This window comes from Phacochoerus africanus, chromosome 1 (genome assembly GCF_016906955.1).
Source record: "Phacochoerus africanus isolate WHEZ1 chromosome 1, ROS_Pafr_v1, whole genome shotgun sequence".
NCBI classification, from domain to species: Eukaryota; Metazoa; Chordata; class Mammalia; order Artiodactyla; family Suidae; genus Phacochoerus; species Phacochoerus africanus.
The window spans coordinates 113,629,546-113,644,904 of NC_062544.1; the positions used below are offsets into that span (position 1 = coordinate 113,629,546).

Genomic DNA, 15,359 nt, shown 5'->3' on the forward strand with positions numbered 1-15,359 from the left:
GCATCTTTTGTCAATGGCTAATTGACGCTAGATGTCTGGGTTTATTTCTGGGTTCTTTATTCTGTTTCATTGGTCTCTGTGTCTGTTTTGGTACCAGTACCACACTATCTTGATTATTGTGGCTCTGTATTATTGCCTGAAGTATGGGAGAGTTATGCCTCCTATTTGGTTTTTGTTTCTCAGGATTTCTTTGACAATTCTGGGTCTTTTATGGTTTGGATTTTTTGTTCTAGTTCTGGGAAAAATGTCATGGGTAATTTGATAGGGATCACATTGAATCTGTAGATTGCTTTGGATAGTATGGCATTTTTACAATATTAATTTTTCCAACCCAGGAACATGGAATATCTACATTTCACTGAATCCTCTTTAATTTCCTTCATTAATCTTTTATAGTTCTCAGTATATAAGTCTTTAACCTCCTTAGTCAGGTTTATTCCCAGGTATTTGATTTTTTTTGGGTGCAATTTTAAAAGATACTGTATTTCTGTATTCCTTTTCTAATATTTTATTTTTAGTATACAGAAATGTGACTGATTTCTGAATGTTAATCTTATATTCTGCTACTTTGCTGAATTTGTTGATCAGTTCAAGTAGTTTTTGGCTTGAGTCCTTAGGGTTTTCTGCATGTAGTATCATGTCATCTGTATACAGTGACAATTTTACCTCTTATCCAATTTGGATACCTTTTATTTCTTTTGTTTGTCTGATTGCTATGGCTAGAACTTCCAATACTATGTTGAATAACAGTGATGAGAGTGGGCATCCTTGTCTTTTTCCAGACTTAAGTGGGAAGACTCAGCTTTTCTCCATGAGTATTATATTTGCTGTGGGTTTGTCGTAATGGCGTTTATTGTATTAAGTTATGGTCCCTCTATACACACTTTGGTAAGAGTTTTTATCATGAATGGATGTTGGACTTTGTCAAGTGCATTTTCTGTATCTATTGAGATGATCCTGTGGTTTTTGACTTTTCTTTTGTTATTGTGGTGTATGTTGTCAATTGATATATGTATGTTGAACCATCCTTGTGAACCTGGGATGAATCCCACTTGGTCATGGTGTATGATCTTTTTTATATGTTGTTGGATTTGGTTGGCTAAAATTTTGTTGCAGATTTTTGCGTCTATATTCATCAGAGATATTGGCCTACAATTTTCTTTTTTGGTAGTATCTTTGTCTGCTTTTGGCATTAGGGTGATGGTGGCATCATGGAATGTCTTTGGGAGTGTTCCTTCTTCTTCAGCCTTTTGGAAAAGTTTAAGGAGTGTGGGTATAATTTCCTCTTTGTATGTCTGGTAGAATTCACTTGTGAAGCCATCTGGTCTTGGACTTTTGTGTATAGGGAGTATTTTTATTACATATTCAGTTTCATTTCTATTTATCAGTCTGTTCAGTTATTACATATTCAGTTTCATTTCTATTTATCAGTCTGTTCAGTTGATCTTCTTCTTCTTCTTTTTTTTTTTTTTAAGGGCCAAAGCCATAGCATATTGAAGTTCCCAGGCTCAGGGTCGAATCAGAGCTACAGCTGCCAGTCTACATCACAGCCACAGCAATGCAGGATCTGAGCTGTGTCTGTGACCTACACCATAGTTCATGCAACACTGGATCCTTAACCCACTGAGCAAGGCCTGTCATTGAACCTGAAACCTCATGGTTCCTAGTTGGGTTCATTGTCTGCTGAGCCACGATGGGAACTCCAGATCTATTTCTTCTTGATTCAGTTTTGGCAGTCTATAAGTCTCTAGAAAGTTGTCCAGTTCTTTTAGGTTGTCAAATTTGTTGACATACAATTGTTCTTTTTTATTCTCTTATGATTTTTGTATTTCTGTAGTATCCATTGTGATTTCTCCTTTTTCATTTCTAAATTTGTTTGTTTAGGTTTTTTCTCCTCTCTTCTTGATGAGTCTGGTCAGAGGTTTGTCAATTTTGTTTACCTTTTCAAAGAACCAGCTCTTGGTTTTATTGATTTTTTTCTATTGTTTTTTGAATCTCTATTGTATTGATTTCCTCTCTGATCTTTATGATTTCCTTCCTTCTGTGTCTTTAGGTTTCATTTGTTCTTCTTTTTCTAATTCATTTAGGTGATGGGTCAAGTTGTGAATTTGAGATTTTACTTCTTTTTTGAAGAATGCCTATATTGCTATGAATTTCCCTGTGAGCACTGCTTTTGCAGCATCCCATAGATTTTGAGTGGTTGTGTCTTCATTATCATTTGTCTTGAGGTATTTTTTAATTTCCTTTTTGATTTCCTTATTGACCCATTGGTTTTTTAGTAGCATGTTGTTTAGTCTCCATGTAGTTAGTTTTTTCTCATTTCTTTTCCTGTGGTTGATTTCTAGTTTCATAGCATTGTGGTCAGAGAAGATACTTGAAATAATTTCTATACACTTAAATTAACCTGTGCTCCAGTATGTGATTGATCCTTCAGAATGTTCCATCTGCACTTGAGAAGAATGTATATTTTGATTTTTTTGGATGTAATGTCCTGAAAATTTTGATTAAGTTTAATTTTTCTATTGCGTCATTTAGGATCTCTGTTGTGTTATTGATTTTCTGTGTAGAGGATCTATCCATTGATGTGAGTGTGGTGTTAAAGTCTCCTAGTATGATCGTATTCCCATCAGTTTCTCCTTTTATGTCTCTTAGTATTTGTTGCAGGTACCTGTGTACTCCTGTATTAAGGGCATATATATTGACGTTTGTAATATCCTCTTCTTGAATGGATCCTTTCACCATTAAATAGTGTTCTTTTTTTGTCTCTCTTCATGGCCTTCATTTTAGAGTCTATTTTGTCTGATATGATTATGCATCTCCTGCTTTTCTGTCTTTTCCATTGGCATGAAATATTTTTTTTCCCACTCCCTCACTTTCAATCTATATGTGTCCTTTGCCCCAAGGTGAGTCTCTTGTAGACAACAGATTGTAAGTTTTTACTTTTTTATCCAATCTGCCACTCTGCATCTTTTGATAGCAGCATTCAGTCCATTGACATTTAAGGTAATTTTTGATAAATATGTATTTATTGCTATTTTAAATCTTGTTTTCCAATTGATTCTATGTTTCTCCTTTTTTCCTTTCTTTTTTTCATTGGATGGTTTGCATTATTTTGTGCTTGAGTACTTTTCTTTTCAGTTTTTGTGAATGCAATGTTTGGTTTTGATTTGTAGTTGCCCTGTTGTTTAAGTATGTTAACCCCTTCCTGTATCTGCTTGCTTTAGCCTGATAGTCATATAGGCTCAAAGACATTGTTAAAAAGAAAATGTATCTATATTTTCTTATTTTCCTTACCTACATCCTGTAATTTTGTATTCCTTTTTTAACATTTTCATGTGTATCATTTTGCTGTTCCTTGTATTTATCATCGCTTTTGCAGTAGTTTTTTTTTCTCCCTCTCTTTTAGATCTATATGCTGGCTTATTTAAGTGATTGCTTTCCAATTGTGGTTTCCTCCATCCTGTTTCTTCTTACTTTTTTATTTAGAGAAGCCCTTTTAGTATTTCTTTGGAATGGGTTTAGTATTGCTGTACTCCTTTAGCTTTTGTTTGTTGGAGAAATTCTTTATTCCCCTTCTATTTGAAATGATGTCTTTGCTGGGTAGAGTATTCTAGGCTGCAGATTTTTTCCTTTCAGAACTTTAAATATATCTTGCCTCTCCCTTCTGGCCTATAAGCTGATAGCCTTATGGGGGTTCCCTTATAATTAATACTTAGATTTTCTCTTGCTGCCTTTAGAATCTTCTTTAACTTTTGCCATTTTTATTATAATATGTCTTGTTGTGTGCCTGTTTGGCTTCAACTTGTTTGGGTCCCTCTGTGCTTACTGTATCTTGGTATTAGTTTCCTTTAGATTTGGAGTTTTCATTTATTTACTTATTTAGTCTTTTTTGCCATTTCTTGGGCCATTCCCGTGGCATATGGAGGTTCCCAGGCTAGGGGTCCAGTCGGAGCTGCAGCCGCTGGCCTATGTCAGAGCCACAGCAACCCAGGATCCAAGCCACGTCTGCAACCTACACCACAGCTCACGGCAGTGCCGGAATCTTAACCCACTGAGCAAGGCCAGGAAGCGAACCCGCAACCTCATGGTTCCTAGTTGGATTTGTTAACCACTGCAGCAAAATGGGCACTCCCTAGATTAGGAGTTTTCAGACATAATTTCTTCAAATACATTTTCAATCCCCTTTTCCTTTTCTTCTTCTTCTGGAATTCCTATTATGTGTAGATTGGCTTGCTTTATATTATCCCCTGCATCTTTTATATTGCTTTCATGTTTTTTCATTTGGTTTTCTGTCTGCTCTCCTGATTGGGTGATTTCCATTATTCTGTCTTCCAAGTCATTAATTCGTTCTTCTTCATTATTCATTCTCCTCTTTAGTGCCTCTAGCTCAGTTTGCATCTCTTGAAATTAATTTTCTAATTTTTCTATATTCCTTCTTATATTTTATAGTTCTTTTTAAAAGAAATATGAATTACTTTTTATCTCCACTTTTAATTCATTGATATTCAGCTTTAATTCCTTCAGTATTTTCACTATCTCCCTTTTGAACTCAATGCCTGTCAGACTGCAGAGGTCTGTTTCATCGTTTACTACTTCAGGTGAATTCTCTCATTCCTTTAACTGGGAGTTGTCTTTGAACTTCTTCATCTTGCTTATGTTTTTCTTTTTCTTTGTGTTTAGGGAAGCCATACTGTAGTCTTGGGGGGCTACTCCTATGCAAGTGCACCCCCTTTTATTTTGTGGGAGGTTACTATTTATTTTTGACATGGGAGTTTGAACATTTGTTGTCTCTTTCTTTGGTGTGAGCAGGCTGTTATTCCCAGGGTGCTGAGTGTGTTTCTGGGGAGAAGGAGGCAATGAGTAGGGCTAGTAGTCAGTGCCTGGTTGTGGACTCTTAACAGCAGCAAGGACCTGCTGGCTACTTCTAGTTGTAGGGTCCTGGGAAGTGGTAATGAGCCTCATGCAGATTGACAAGGTGCCCAAAGCATTTGGCAGTGGCAGCAGCAGTGTGTGGTGTGTGTGAGTTCCCAGGGGAGTGAAAGCAACAACAGGTAGTGTTCAATTGCATACCCTCCTCTGAGGTGATTGGAGCCACAAGTGGTGCCTGTTCAGGGACCCCTAGTGGTAGCAGGCCACACCCACCTCTGGAGTCAGTGATAACTGTGGTGGTTTGCTCCTGCCACATGCAGACCACACAGGAAGCCTCCCATCTCACTTAGCCCACATAGGAGGTGCTATACTGGCTGCTTCTAGTTGCAGGATCCTGGGAAGTCACAGAGGTCAAGCATGTGGGCACTGCCCAGAGCATTTGGGCAGTGGTAACAACTGGGCTGGTGTGCTTCCAGGGGTTTGAGAGCAACAACAGGTGGTGTTCAGTCACAGTGCCCTTCTCTGTGGTGCCCTTGAGGTAATGGGGGCTGCAGGTGGTGCCTGTTTATGGACTCCTAGTGGTGTCAGGCCATGCCCACTTTTGGAGTCAGTGATAACTGCTGTGGTTTGCACCTGCCACCTGCAGACTGTGCAGGAAGCACCCTGTCCCACCAAACCCATGCAGGAGGTGCTGCACCAGTTGCTCCTAGTTGTAGGGTTTGGGGAAGGGACAGTGATCAAGCATCTGGGTGCCACCCAGAGCATTTGGCAGTGGCAGCTGCAGGGCGGGTGTGTTCCCAGGGGCATGAGAGCAACAACGTGTGGTGCTTGGTTGCAGTGCCTTTTTTTTTTTTTTTTTTTTTTGCCAATTGCTGAAGTGACTGGGGCTGCAGGCAGAGCCCACTCCCAATGGTGGCAGGTCATGCCTCCCTCCGGCCTCCAAGAAGAGCTCCACAGTTTGTCCCTGCCACCTATAGATCATGCAAGAGGTACCATGTCGCATTTAGCCCCCTGTTGCTCCCAGCCCACACAAGAGGTTCCTGGCCACCCACAGCCCACATAAGAAGCACCCAGTCTCCTGTAGCCCTTTGTCAGAGCTGCTCTGCCCTCTGAGAGCCCACGCATGTGCATGGGGAGATTTCTATGGCAGTCCGCTCCTTCTCCTCTTGCCCTCCCCAACAATGGTGCCTTGCTTCTCCTGTAGGCCCAGACCTTCTCCCGGGTTCCCTCTGCCATGGCTTTCCACTCCCCAGCCTGTAGCACACACCTCCCCTGCCCGTGGCACACCTCTCCTTAGCCCCTCAGGCTGTCCCCGCACAGCAAACCCCAGTCCTCTCCCCAGAACTGACCTCCAGAGCCTAAGTCTCAGGGCCCAGCCCCTGCCCAAGCATCTCAGGCTGTGGTGTCCAGGACTATGGTTCAGATGATCTTTGCAACTCTCACACTACTTTGCCCTCCTCAGTCCAGTTGCTGTGCTTTTCTTGGAGACTTTGAGATTCCTCTGTCTCAGCTGATCTCCCGGTGGATTAGGTGGCTTCTCAGAGGGTGGATTCCTTTTCTCTTTCACAGCTCCCTCTTAGGAATGCTTGTCCTGTCCTGATTCCTTCTCTCTCTCTTTTTCTTTTGTTCTACTCAGTTATGTCAAGAGTTTCATCCCCTTTTTGGAGGTTTAAGTTCTACTGCCAGCATTCACTAGATGTTCTGTGCAAGTTGTTTTACATGTAGATGTGTTTTTTTGATGTGTTTGTGGGAGAATGTGATCGAGATGTTACTCTTCCATCATCTTTTTTTTATTATTATTTAAAAAAAATTTTTTTTTTGGTCTTTTTGCTATTTCTTGGGCCGCTCACGCAGCATATGGAGGTTCCCAGGCTAGGGGTCGAATTAGAGTTGTAGCCGCCTGCCTATGCCAAAGCCACAGCAACGCTGGATCCGAGCCATGTCTGCAACCTACACCACAGCTCACGGCAACGCCGGATCGTTCGTTAACCCACTGAGCAAGGGCAGGGACCGAACCCGCAACCTCATGGTTCCTAGTTGGATTTGTTAACCACTGCGCCACGACGGGAATTCCACTCTTCCATCATCTTGATCGGCCTCCTCCTTGTGTTTATTTTGTATGGGATTCTCTGTGCTTCCTCAACTGGAGTGAGTGTTTCCTTTCCCATATTAGGGAAATTTTCGACTATAATCTCTTCAAATATTTTCTTGAGCTGTTTCTCTTTCTCTTCTTTTTCTGGAATCCCTATGATGTGAATGTTAGTATGTTTAATATTGTCCTAGAGGTCTCTTAAACTCTCCTCAGAGAGGAGACTCTTTTCATTCTCTTTTTTTAATTCTTTTCTGTGGCAGTGATTTCAGCCACTCTGTCTTCTACCTCACTTATTCATTCTTCTGCCTCTGTCCTGCTATTGGTGCCTTTTAGAGTATTTTTCATTTCATATATTGTGCTATTAATTTTGCTGTTTAAATCCTCTAGCTCTTTGTTAAACATTTCTTTTAAGTTCCCAATCTGTGTCTCCATTATTTTTCCAAGATCTTGGGTCATTCATATCATCACTATGAATTCTTTTTCAGGTAGATTGCCTGTCTCTTCATCATTTAGTGGTGGTTTTTTTTTTGTGTGTGTGTTTTTGTCTTGTTCCTTTGTCTGAAAGCCATCTCTTTGTCGTTTCATAATATCTGCCTTTCTGTTTATCATCCCCTTGGCAGTAGGAATGTAGATGCAGTATCAGGTGCCCAGTCATGGAATCTTCAGAGGTGGTAGTGGTTCACGTGTATCCATAGCATGTTTTGGGAGCAGCAGTGTCACAGTCCCTCTCTTGGAGCTGGGTGACTGCTAGGAATGGAGTCTGTGAGGCAGGTGGCAGTGATTCACAGTTCACAGGATTGCTTTTGTAGCACATGGGGGTAGCAGTGTCTCATGCAACCCTACCTGCTACCAGGTAGCTTTCAGGACTATTTCCTGTAGGTTGCAATGTCAGCACTTGCTTCTGCCATCCCTCCCTTTGCCAGGAATGTTATAGGGACTGCTCTCTGTAGCTGTAGGGCCAGGCACTGCTGTTCTGCCATTACTCCCCTTGCTTGGCTGGTCTAGGGATCTCTCTCTAATGCTCAAAGGGTTGGGGGAGGTTCTGCCTAGCTCTTGCTAATAGACTCTCTCTGTAGCTGCAGGAATGTACTTCTGGTGGTCCCTACCCCTCCCTGGCGGCTGGTAGGGGTGCTCTCTATGGCCACTGCGGATCAGATTGTGGATTAATGGGCCTCCCCCAGTTCCCTTGGTGTGGAACGTGTGCCACTTTGCAGGGCCACTGACAGGGACCTTGTAACTTGTGCTTTTCTCCAGCTGGGCAGCCCGCATCTCTTTTGGGTACAGATCAGGTGCCACTATTTTGAGCTCCTGCAGGAGCCTGTGCTTTTCTTGGTCAGGCTGTTTACAGCTTCCATGGGGAACGGGCACTAGTGGTCCTCTCTAAGCTCTTTTGAAACTGGCGCCACCAGCAGGGAGGCTCCGCAGAGCCACAAACCATGGCACTTGTGTTTTCTCTGGGTTGGGCAGATTACTTCCTTCCTGGGGAATGGGCACCATGACCAGTGACTCTTCTGGTGCAGGTTGGGTGCCACTAGCATGGGGACCACCAGGAGCTGGGAGCTTGTCTTATTCCCCCTGAAGGTTACTCTATCTGCTTTAAAGACTCTGCAGCCCTAAGGGTGGGGCTGCATACCAGCTGATGCTAGATGGCCACTGCTACCAGTTGGCTCTCCAAGCTGAAGCAGACAGTGTCCCACATCTTGAGAAAGTGTGCACACAGGGAACAATGCTCTAGTGGTGGATCCTGCCCCTTCCTTCTAGCACCCCCAAACCAATGGCATCTATCCTTAAGCTTGACTGGATTGTCTCTGCTTACATGCCCTCAATTTGCAGTCACCCTATACTCTAGTCCCTTCAGGCTGTTTCCACATGGCCAAATCTGGTTTTTTCCCATGTAGCCAGCCCCAGCACCCTCTTTGAGTCTGATCTCTAAGGCCAAAAATTTTTTAGCTCCTGACACCTGCCAGCAACTGTATACAGTTGCCTATAGCACTGACCATTTGTGGAGGATTATTTCCATTTTAACTGCTTCACACCAATTGTCTACAGTTCCCCCTCCATTTTGACCAATATCCTTGCTGGTGGGGGAACTTCCCAGGGTGCAGAAGCTTTTCCTCTTTCTAGCTACCTCCTAGGGGTACAGGTCCCTTCTCTCTTCCTTTTGTGTCTCTTTCTTATTTCTTCTTTCTTTTGTCCTATCTGGTTTTGTGAAGTTTTTTGTGCTCTGTCATAATACTGAGATCTTTTGTCAGTTTTTCGCAAATTATCTGTATGAATAGTTCCAAATATAGATGTATTTTTGGTGTATTTGTGGGAGTAGTTGAGCCTCACATCCTACTACTCTGCCATCTTCTCTCCGTCCTCTCTAAATTTGAGTCACATTTGTTGAAAAGGGCAATAGACAATATTCTGGTATTTTATCAAAGATAATGTGGCTGTTTGTTGTGGCTCTGGTTCTAGGCAGTATGAAACTGTGGTTCCGCTTGAAGATTCTATTGTGACTGAAGTTACAGCAACTCTACAAGAATGGGCCAGTCTGTGGAAACAACTCTATGTGGTAAGTGGTTGACAACTAGTTTACTGGATCATGAAAATTCCATTGTACCAAGTGAAAAAAATTATTGTCCTTAGTCCAATCACAGATTTTTATATTTCTGAATATTTGTAGTTTTTCAAAATATGTTTCCAGTATTAATTGAACATGGTAGACTTGAGTTTTGTCCAACCTCAAGAGAATATGTTAGGAGTTCCTTTTGTGGCACAGTGGGTTAAGGATCCAATTACAGCAGCTCTGGTCACTATGGAGGCATTGGTTTGATTCCTGATCTGGTGTAATGGGTTAAGGATCCAGCATTGCCACAGCTGTGGAATAGGTGGCAGCTGTGGCTTGGATTCCATCCCTAGCCTGGAAACTTCCATATGCTGTGGGTGCAGTTCTAAAAAAAAAGAGAACACATTATTCATATACCTGTAGTTCCCTTCACCCTATTCCAGTTAGTAGAATGTAAGTTCCATAACACCAAGGATTTTAGCTGTCTTCCTCATTTCAGTATCCCTAGAAGCTTTCGTGAAACAGGTGCTAAATAATTAATGAACAAACCTCAGAGTTACATAGTGAACATAGTGGTAGATAAAGGCCAAGAAGCTATAGGAACACTTTCTTACAGCTTAAAGGATTTGTATTATGCGATACTTTTGGCCAAGTCAACAATGAATAGATTAATAGAATCTCAGTTCATATCCTCTGGAAACTTTGAGAGTAGTGGATGATAGGACACAAAAAATCTAGACTGAAAATAAGTGACAGGGTTTGGGTTCTGAACAGGATAGAGTAAACACGTTGTGTTTTACTCCTCCTACTAATCACAAGAAAAATCCTAGATAAAACCCAATAAATGCCCTACCAGAATACTCTGAAAGTTAGGAAAAAGAAGATGAACTGACTGAGAACCTTCAGACTCAGTGATTGAATGAGTTCCCCAATTGTTTTTTCTTGCGTTTCATATGTTTTGGCCTGGGCTCCAGAGAAGCCTACAGCCTGGAAATGCTAATGAATGAAGACCAAAAAATAGCACCAAGGAAAACCTGTTACCTCTAGCCAAAGGATGGCCCAGCAAGACAGAAACATTTTAACCTACACCGTTCATTCTTTAAGAGAACATTGCAATAAAATCTACACTCCTTCTCACTCCAGCAGGCATTACACAGTGGAATCCATGACCAGAGCTTTGTTTTACATACATGCCCTTCCCTCCCACCTGCAATAGCAAGGAGATGTCCCTCTCCAGTGGAACTTGTGGGTCAAACTCTGACTTCTCCTTCCTGCTTCAGTAATGAGGCAGTGCCCTTCCTCAGCAGAGCCTATAGGGAGGACTCTATCTTCCACTCCACTAGATGTTACAAGATGAAGACTTTCTTCAGCAGAGCCTCTGGGTGAGACCCTGGCTTTCAACTATTCAGTATTAACAAGGTGGTGTCCTTAACCTATAGAGTTCTAAGGCAAAAATCAACTTTCTTCTATGCTTTGAATTAAGGAAGAAGTATTCCTCCATAGAAGAGCTCGTGGTTGAGCTCTTGATCTCCACTCCATTTGCAATACTCTAACTTCCCCAACTACTTTCTCTGTCACATTACTGTTTTCCACGCTTGCTCTGCTGAAATGAAGCAGTGCTTCTTCCCACTTAAGCCCATGCTGAAGATAATGCGAGTGTAGTTTTGTCATCTAGGTAACACGCAAATGGACAAAACCCTTAAAGAGTACTTAGAGACATTATAAACTAAATTGACATTTAAATCACTGCCCACAAAAGTGAGCCTGGGATTGCATTCTGAATCTAAACAGGTTGATCATACACTAAAATAAAAGATTTAAATATGAATTATAGTATGGTATAGTACTTAAAATATCTAGCCTATAGCCCAAAATTACTTGTCATATTAAAAAAGTCAGGAAAAACTCAACTCTAATGAGAAAAGACAGTCAATAGGTGCTAACTTTGAAGTGACACAAAGGTTGGAATCATCAGCAAGGATTTTAAAGCAGTGTTTGTAAAATTGCTCTGGTGAGATAATACAAAGATTCCTGAAACAAGTGAAAATGTAGGAATCTGTAGGTATAATCATTGTGGCTCAGTGGGTTAAGGACCTGACATAGTCTCCATGAAGATAGAGATTCGATCCTTGGCCTTGCTCAGTGGTTTAACGATACGGCGTAGGTCACAGATGTGGCATGGGTATGGTGTTGCTGTGGCTGTGGTGTAGACTGTTGCTGCAGCTCTGATTCAGCCCCTAGCCTGGGGACTTCCATGTGCTGTTAGTGCAGCCATAAAAAGGAAAAAAAAAAAAAAAAGAATCTGCAGCAAATAAGTAGAAAATATAAAGAATCAAATGAAAATTTTAGAACTGGAAAATACAATAACCAGAAACTTAAAATTACTGGATAGGCTAAATAGCAGAATGGAAAAAAGACAGAGCAAAGAATGAGTAAACTTCAAATGGATCAATAGCAGTTACTCAGTTTGAACAATGGAGAGAAACTGAAATAGTGAACTTAGAGACCTGACACAATAAAAAAAGATACAACATTTGAGTCACCAGAGTATTAGGTACAGAGGACAGAATGTGGAGCTTAAAAAATATTTGAAGAAATAACGGCTTTACAAGTCTTGGCTATTGTAAATAGTGCTGCAGTGAACATTGGAGTGCCTGTATCATTTCATTTTCTTTCTTTTTTTTTTTTTTACATTTTTTTTTCTTGTGGGCTACCTGCAGCATATGAATTCCAGGCCAGAGATCAGATCTGAGCTGCAGCTGTGGCAATTCCAGACCTCTAAATCACTCTGCCAAGCTGAGGATCAAACCTGTGTCCCAGTGCTGCAGAGACGCCACTGATCCTATTGTGCCAATTTCTGCTGTACAGCAAAGAGACTCAGTCATCCATATATGTATTCATTTCATTTCTTATATTATCTTTCTTCATGGTCCTTCCTAAGAGATTGGATATAATTCCCTGTACTAACAGTAGGACCTCATTGCTTATGCATTCTAAATGTAATAGTTTGCAACCACTAATCCCAAACTCCCCATCCATTCCAATCCCTCCCCATCCCCCCTCGGCACCCGCAAGTCTGTTCTCTGTGTCCCTGAGTCTGTTTCTGTTTTGTAGATAGATTCATTTATGCCATATTTAGATTCCACATATAAATGATATCATATGGTATTTGTCTTTCTCTTTCTGACTTACTTTACTTACTATGAAGAATCTCCAGTTGCATCCATGTTACTGAAAATGGTATTATTTTGTTCTTTTTATGGCTGAGTAGTGTTCCATTATATATATGTACCACATCTTAATCCATTCCTCTGCTGATGGACATTTGGATTTTTTCCATGTCTTGGCTATTGTGAATAGTGCTGAAGTGAACTTTGGGTTGCATATATCTTTTTGAATTATAGTTTTGTCTGGATATGTGCCTAGAAGTGGGATTGCTAGAATATGATAGTTCTATATTTAGTTTTTTAAGGACTTTCCATACTGTGCTCCATATTTGTTACAGCAATTTACATTCCCACCAACAGTATGGGAGGGTTTGTTTTTCTCCACATTGTCTCCAGCATTTGTTGTTTGTAGACTTTTTTTTTTTTGTCTTTTCCAAGGCTGCACCCACCACATATGGAGGTTCCCAGGCTAGGGATCTAATCGGAGCTGTAGCCACTGGCCTATGCCAGAGCCACAGCAATGCGGGATCCAAGCCACATCTGTGACCTACACCACAGCTCACGGAAATGCCAGATCCTTAACCCACTGAGCAAGGCCAGGGATCAAACCCACAACCTCATGGTTCCTAGTCGGATTCATTAACCACTGCGCCACGACGGGAACTTCTGTAGACTTCTTGATGATGGACATTCTGTCTGAAGAAACTAAAATGTCCATCTGACAGAGGAATGGATAAAGAAGGTGTAGTACATATATATAATGGAATATTATGCAGCCATAAAAAGAGCAGAATAATGCCATTTGCAGCAACATGGATGGACCTAGAGAAGATCATTCTAAGTGAAGTAGGTCAGAAAGAGAAAGACAAATACAATATATCACTTACACGTGGAATCTAATAAAAAGTGACATAAAATAACTTATTTAAGAAACAAAAAAACTCACAGATTTCAAAACCAGTCTTATGGTTACCATAGGTGAAACCACTGGGGGGAGGGAAGAATTGGAAGGGTAGGAATAACACATACACACTACTGTATAAAATAGATGATTAAAGAGAAACTACTGTATAGCAAAGATGCAAAAGCAATTAAATGAAGGAAAGATGTTCTTTTCAACAAATGGAGAGTTTGACTCACTTTCTCTCATGAAAACATAAAAATGACAACTAACTCCTGACCAACTATCAACAACATTGACCAGACACTAGCAAAACAGATATCCTACACCCAAAGACAAAGAAAAAGCCACATTGAGATGGGAGAGGGTGTTTCCATGATATAAGCAATCCCATACTTGAGTGGGCAACCCACAGACTGAAAAATAATTATATCATAGAGGCTTTTCCACAGGAGAGTTTGAAACCCCTCATCAGGTTCCCCAGCCTGGGAGTCTGGCATTGGGAGGAGGAGCCCCTGAAACATTTGGCATTGAAGGCCATCAGGGCTTGTGTGCAGGAGCTCCACAGGTGTAGGGGAACAGAGACTCCATTCTTGGAGGGCAGACATAGGGTTTCATGTGCAGTAGATCCCAGAACAAAGCAGGAACTCCATAAAAATCTGGGTCAGACTACCTGCAGTTCTTGGCAGGTCTCCTGGGAAAGCAAGGAACAGCTGTGGCTTTCTATGGGGACAGGACATTGGAGGTGGATGTCCCAGGAATAATCAGCAGCTTGAGCTTCCCCAGAGGCTGACATTTTGGAAAAATCAGGCCCTACCAATTAGTGCTGAGAAGCCACAGGCCAAATAAGAAACAGGGTGGGAAACACAGCGTGACCCACCAGCAGACAGGCTGTTTAAAGTCCTCCCATGCACATAGCTGATTTGAATAACACCCAGAGGTAGAGCCCCACCCACCAGAGGGAGAAGACTGAGCTCTACCTACCAGTGGACAGGCACCAGTCCGTCTCATGAGGAAACCTGTCACAAGCATCTGTATCAAGTTCACCCACAAGGGGTAGACACCAAAAGCAAGAGAGATTACAACCCTGTAGCCTGTGAAGAGGAGACCACCCAAAAATGATACAAAGTGAACAGTCAGAGTAATATGAAGCAGATAAAGGAACTAAACCCCAGAAGAACAGTTAAGTGAAGTGGAGATAAGCAACCTACATGAAAAAGACTTCAGAGTAATGATGGTAAAGATGAGCCAAGGTCTTGGAAAAAAACTGGAGGCACAAATTGATAAATTAAAAGAAACAATGAATGAAGAAAGAGAATATTTAAAGAACAAACAAATAGAGATGCAAAATACAATAACTGAAAATATTCACTAGAAGGAACCAATAGCAGAATACAGAAGGTAGAAGAACAAATAAACGAGGTGGAAGACAGACTGGTGGAAATCACTGATGCAGAAAAGAATAAAAAAAGAATGAAAAGAAATGAGGACAGTCTAAGAGAACTCTAGGACAACCTTAAATGGACCAATATTTGCATTATAGGGGTGTCAGGAGAAGACATAGAGAAAGGACCAAATAAAATATTTGAAGAGATAATAATGGGAAACTTCTCTAACATGGCAAAGGAGTCACTCGCTCAAATCCAGGAAGCATAATGAATGCCATATAGAATCACCCTGAGGAACACCCCGAGACACCTATTAATCAAACTGACCAAAATGAAAGACAAAGAGAAAATACTGAAAGCAGCTAGGGAAAAGCAACAAATAGCATAGAAG

General features: G+C 41.3%; 1 protein-coding gene across 5 annotated transcripts in view; it reads left to right on the forward strand.

Moving 5' to 3' along the window:
- DOCK3 (dedicator of cytokinesis 3) overlaps positions 1 to 15,359 on the forward strand; it is a 489,707-nt gene that overhangs the window by 166,466 nt on the left and 307,882 nt on the right. For all 5 annotated transcript variants that reach the window (XM_047775399.1, XM_047775426.1, XM_047775408.1 and 2 more), the window contains exon 5: positions 9,422 to 9,518. In XM_047775399.1, the coding sequence (XP_047631355.1) occupies positions 9,422 to 9,518 (97 nt within the window). The remainder of the gene's footprint in view (positions 1 to 9,421; positions 9,519 to 15,359) is intronic.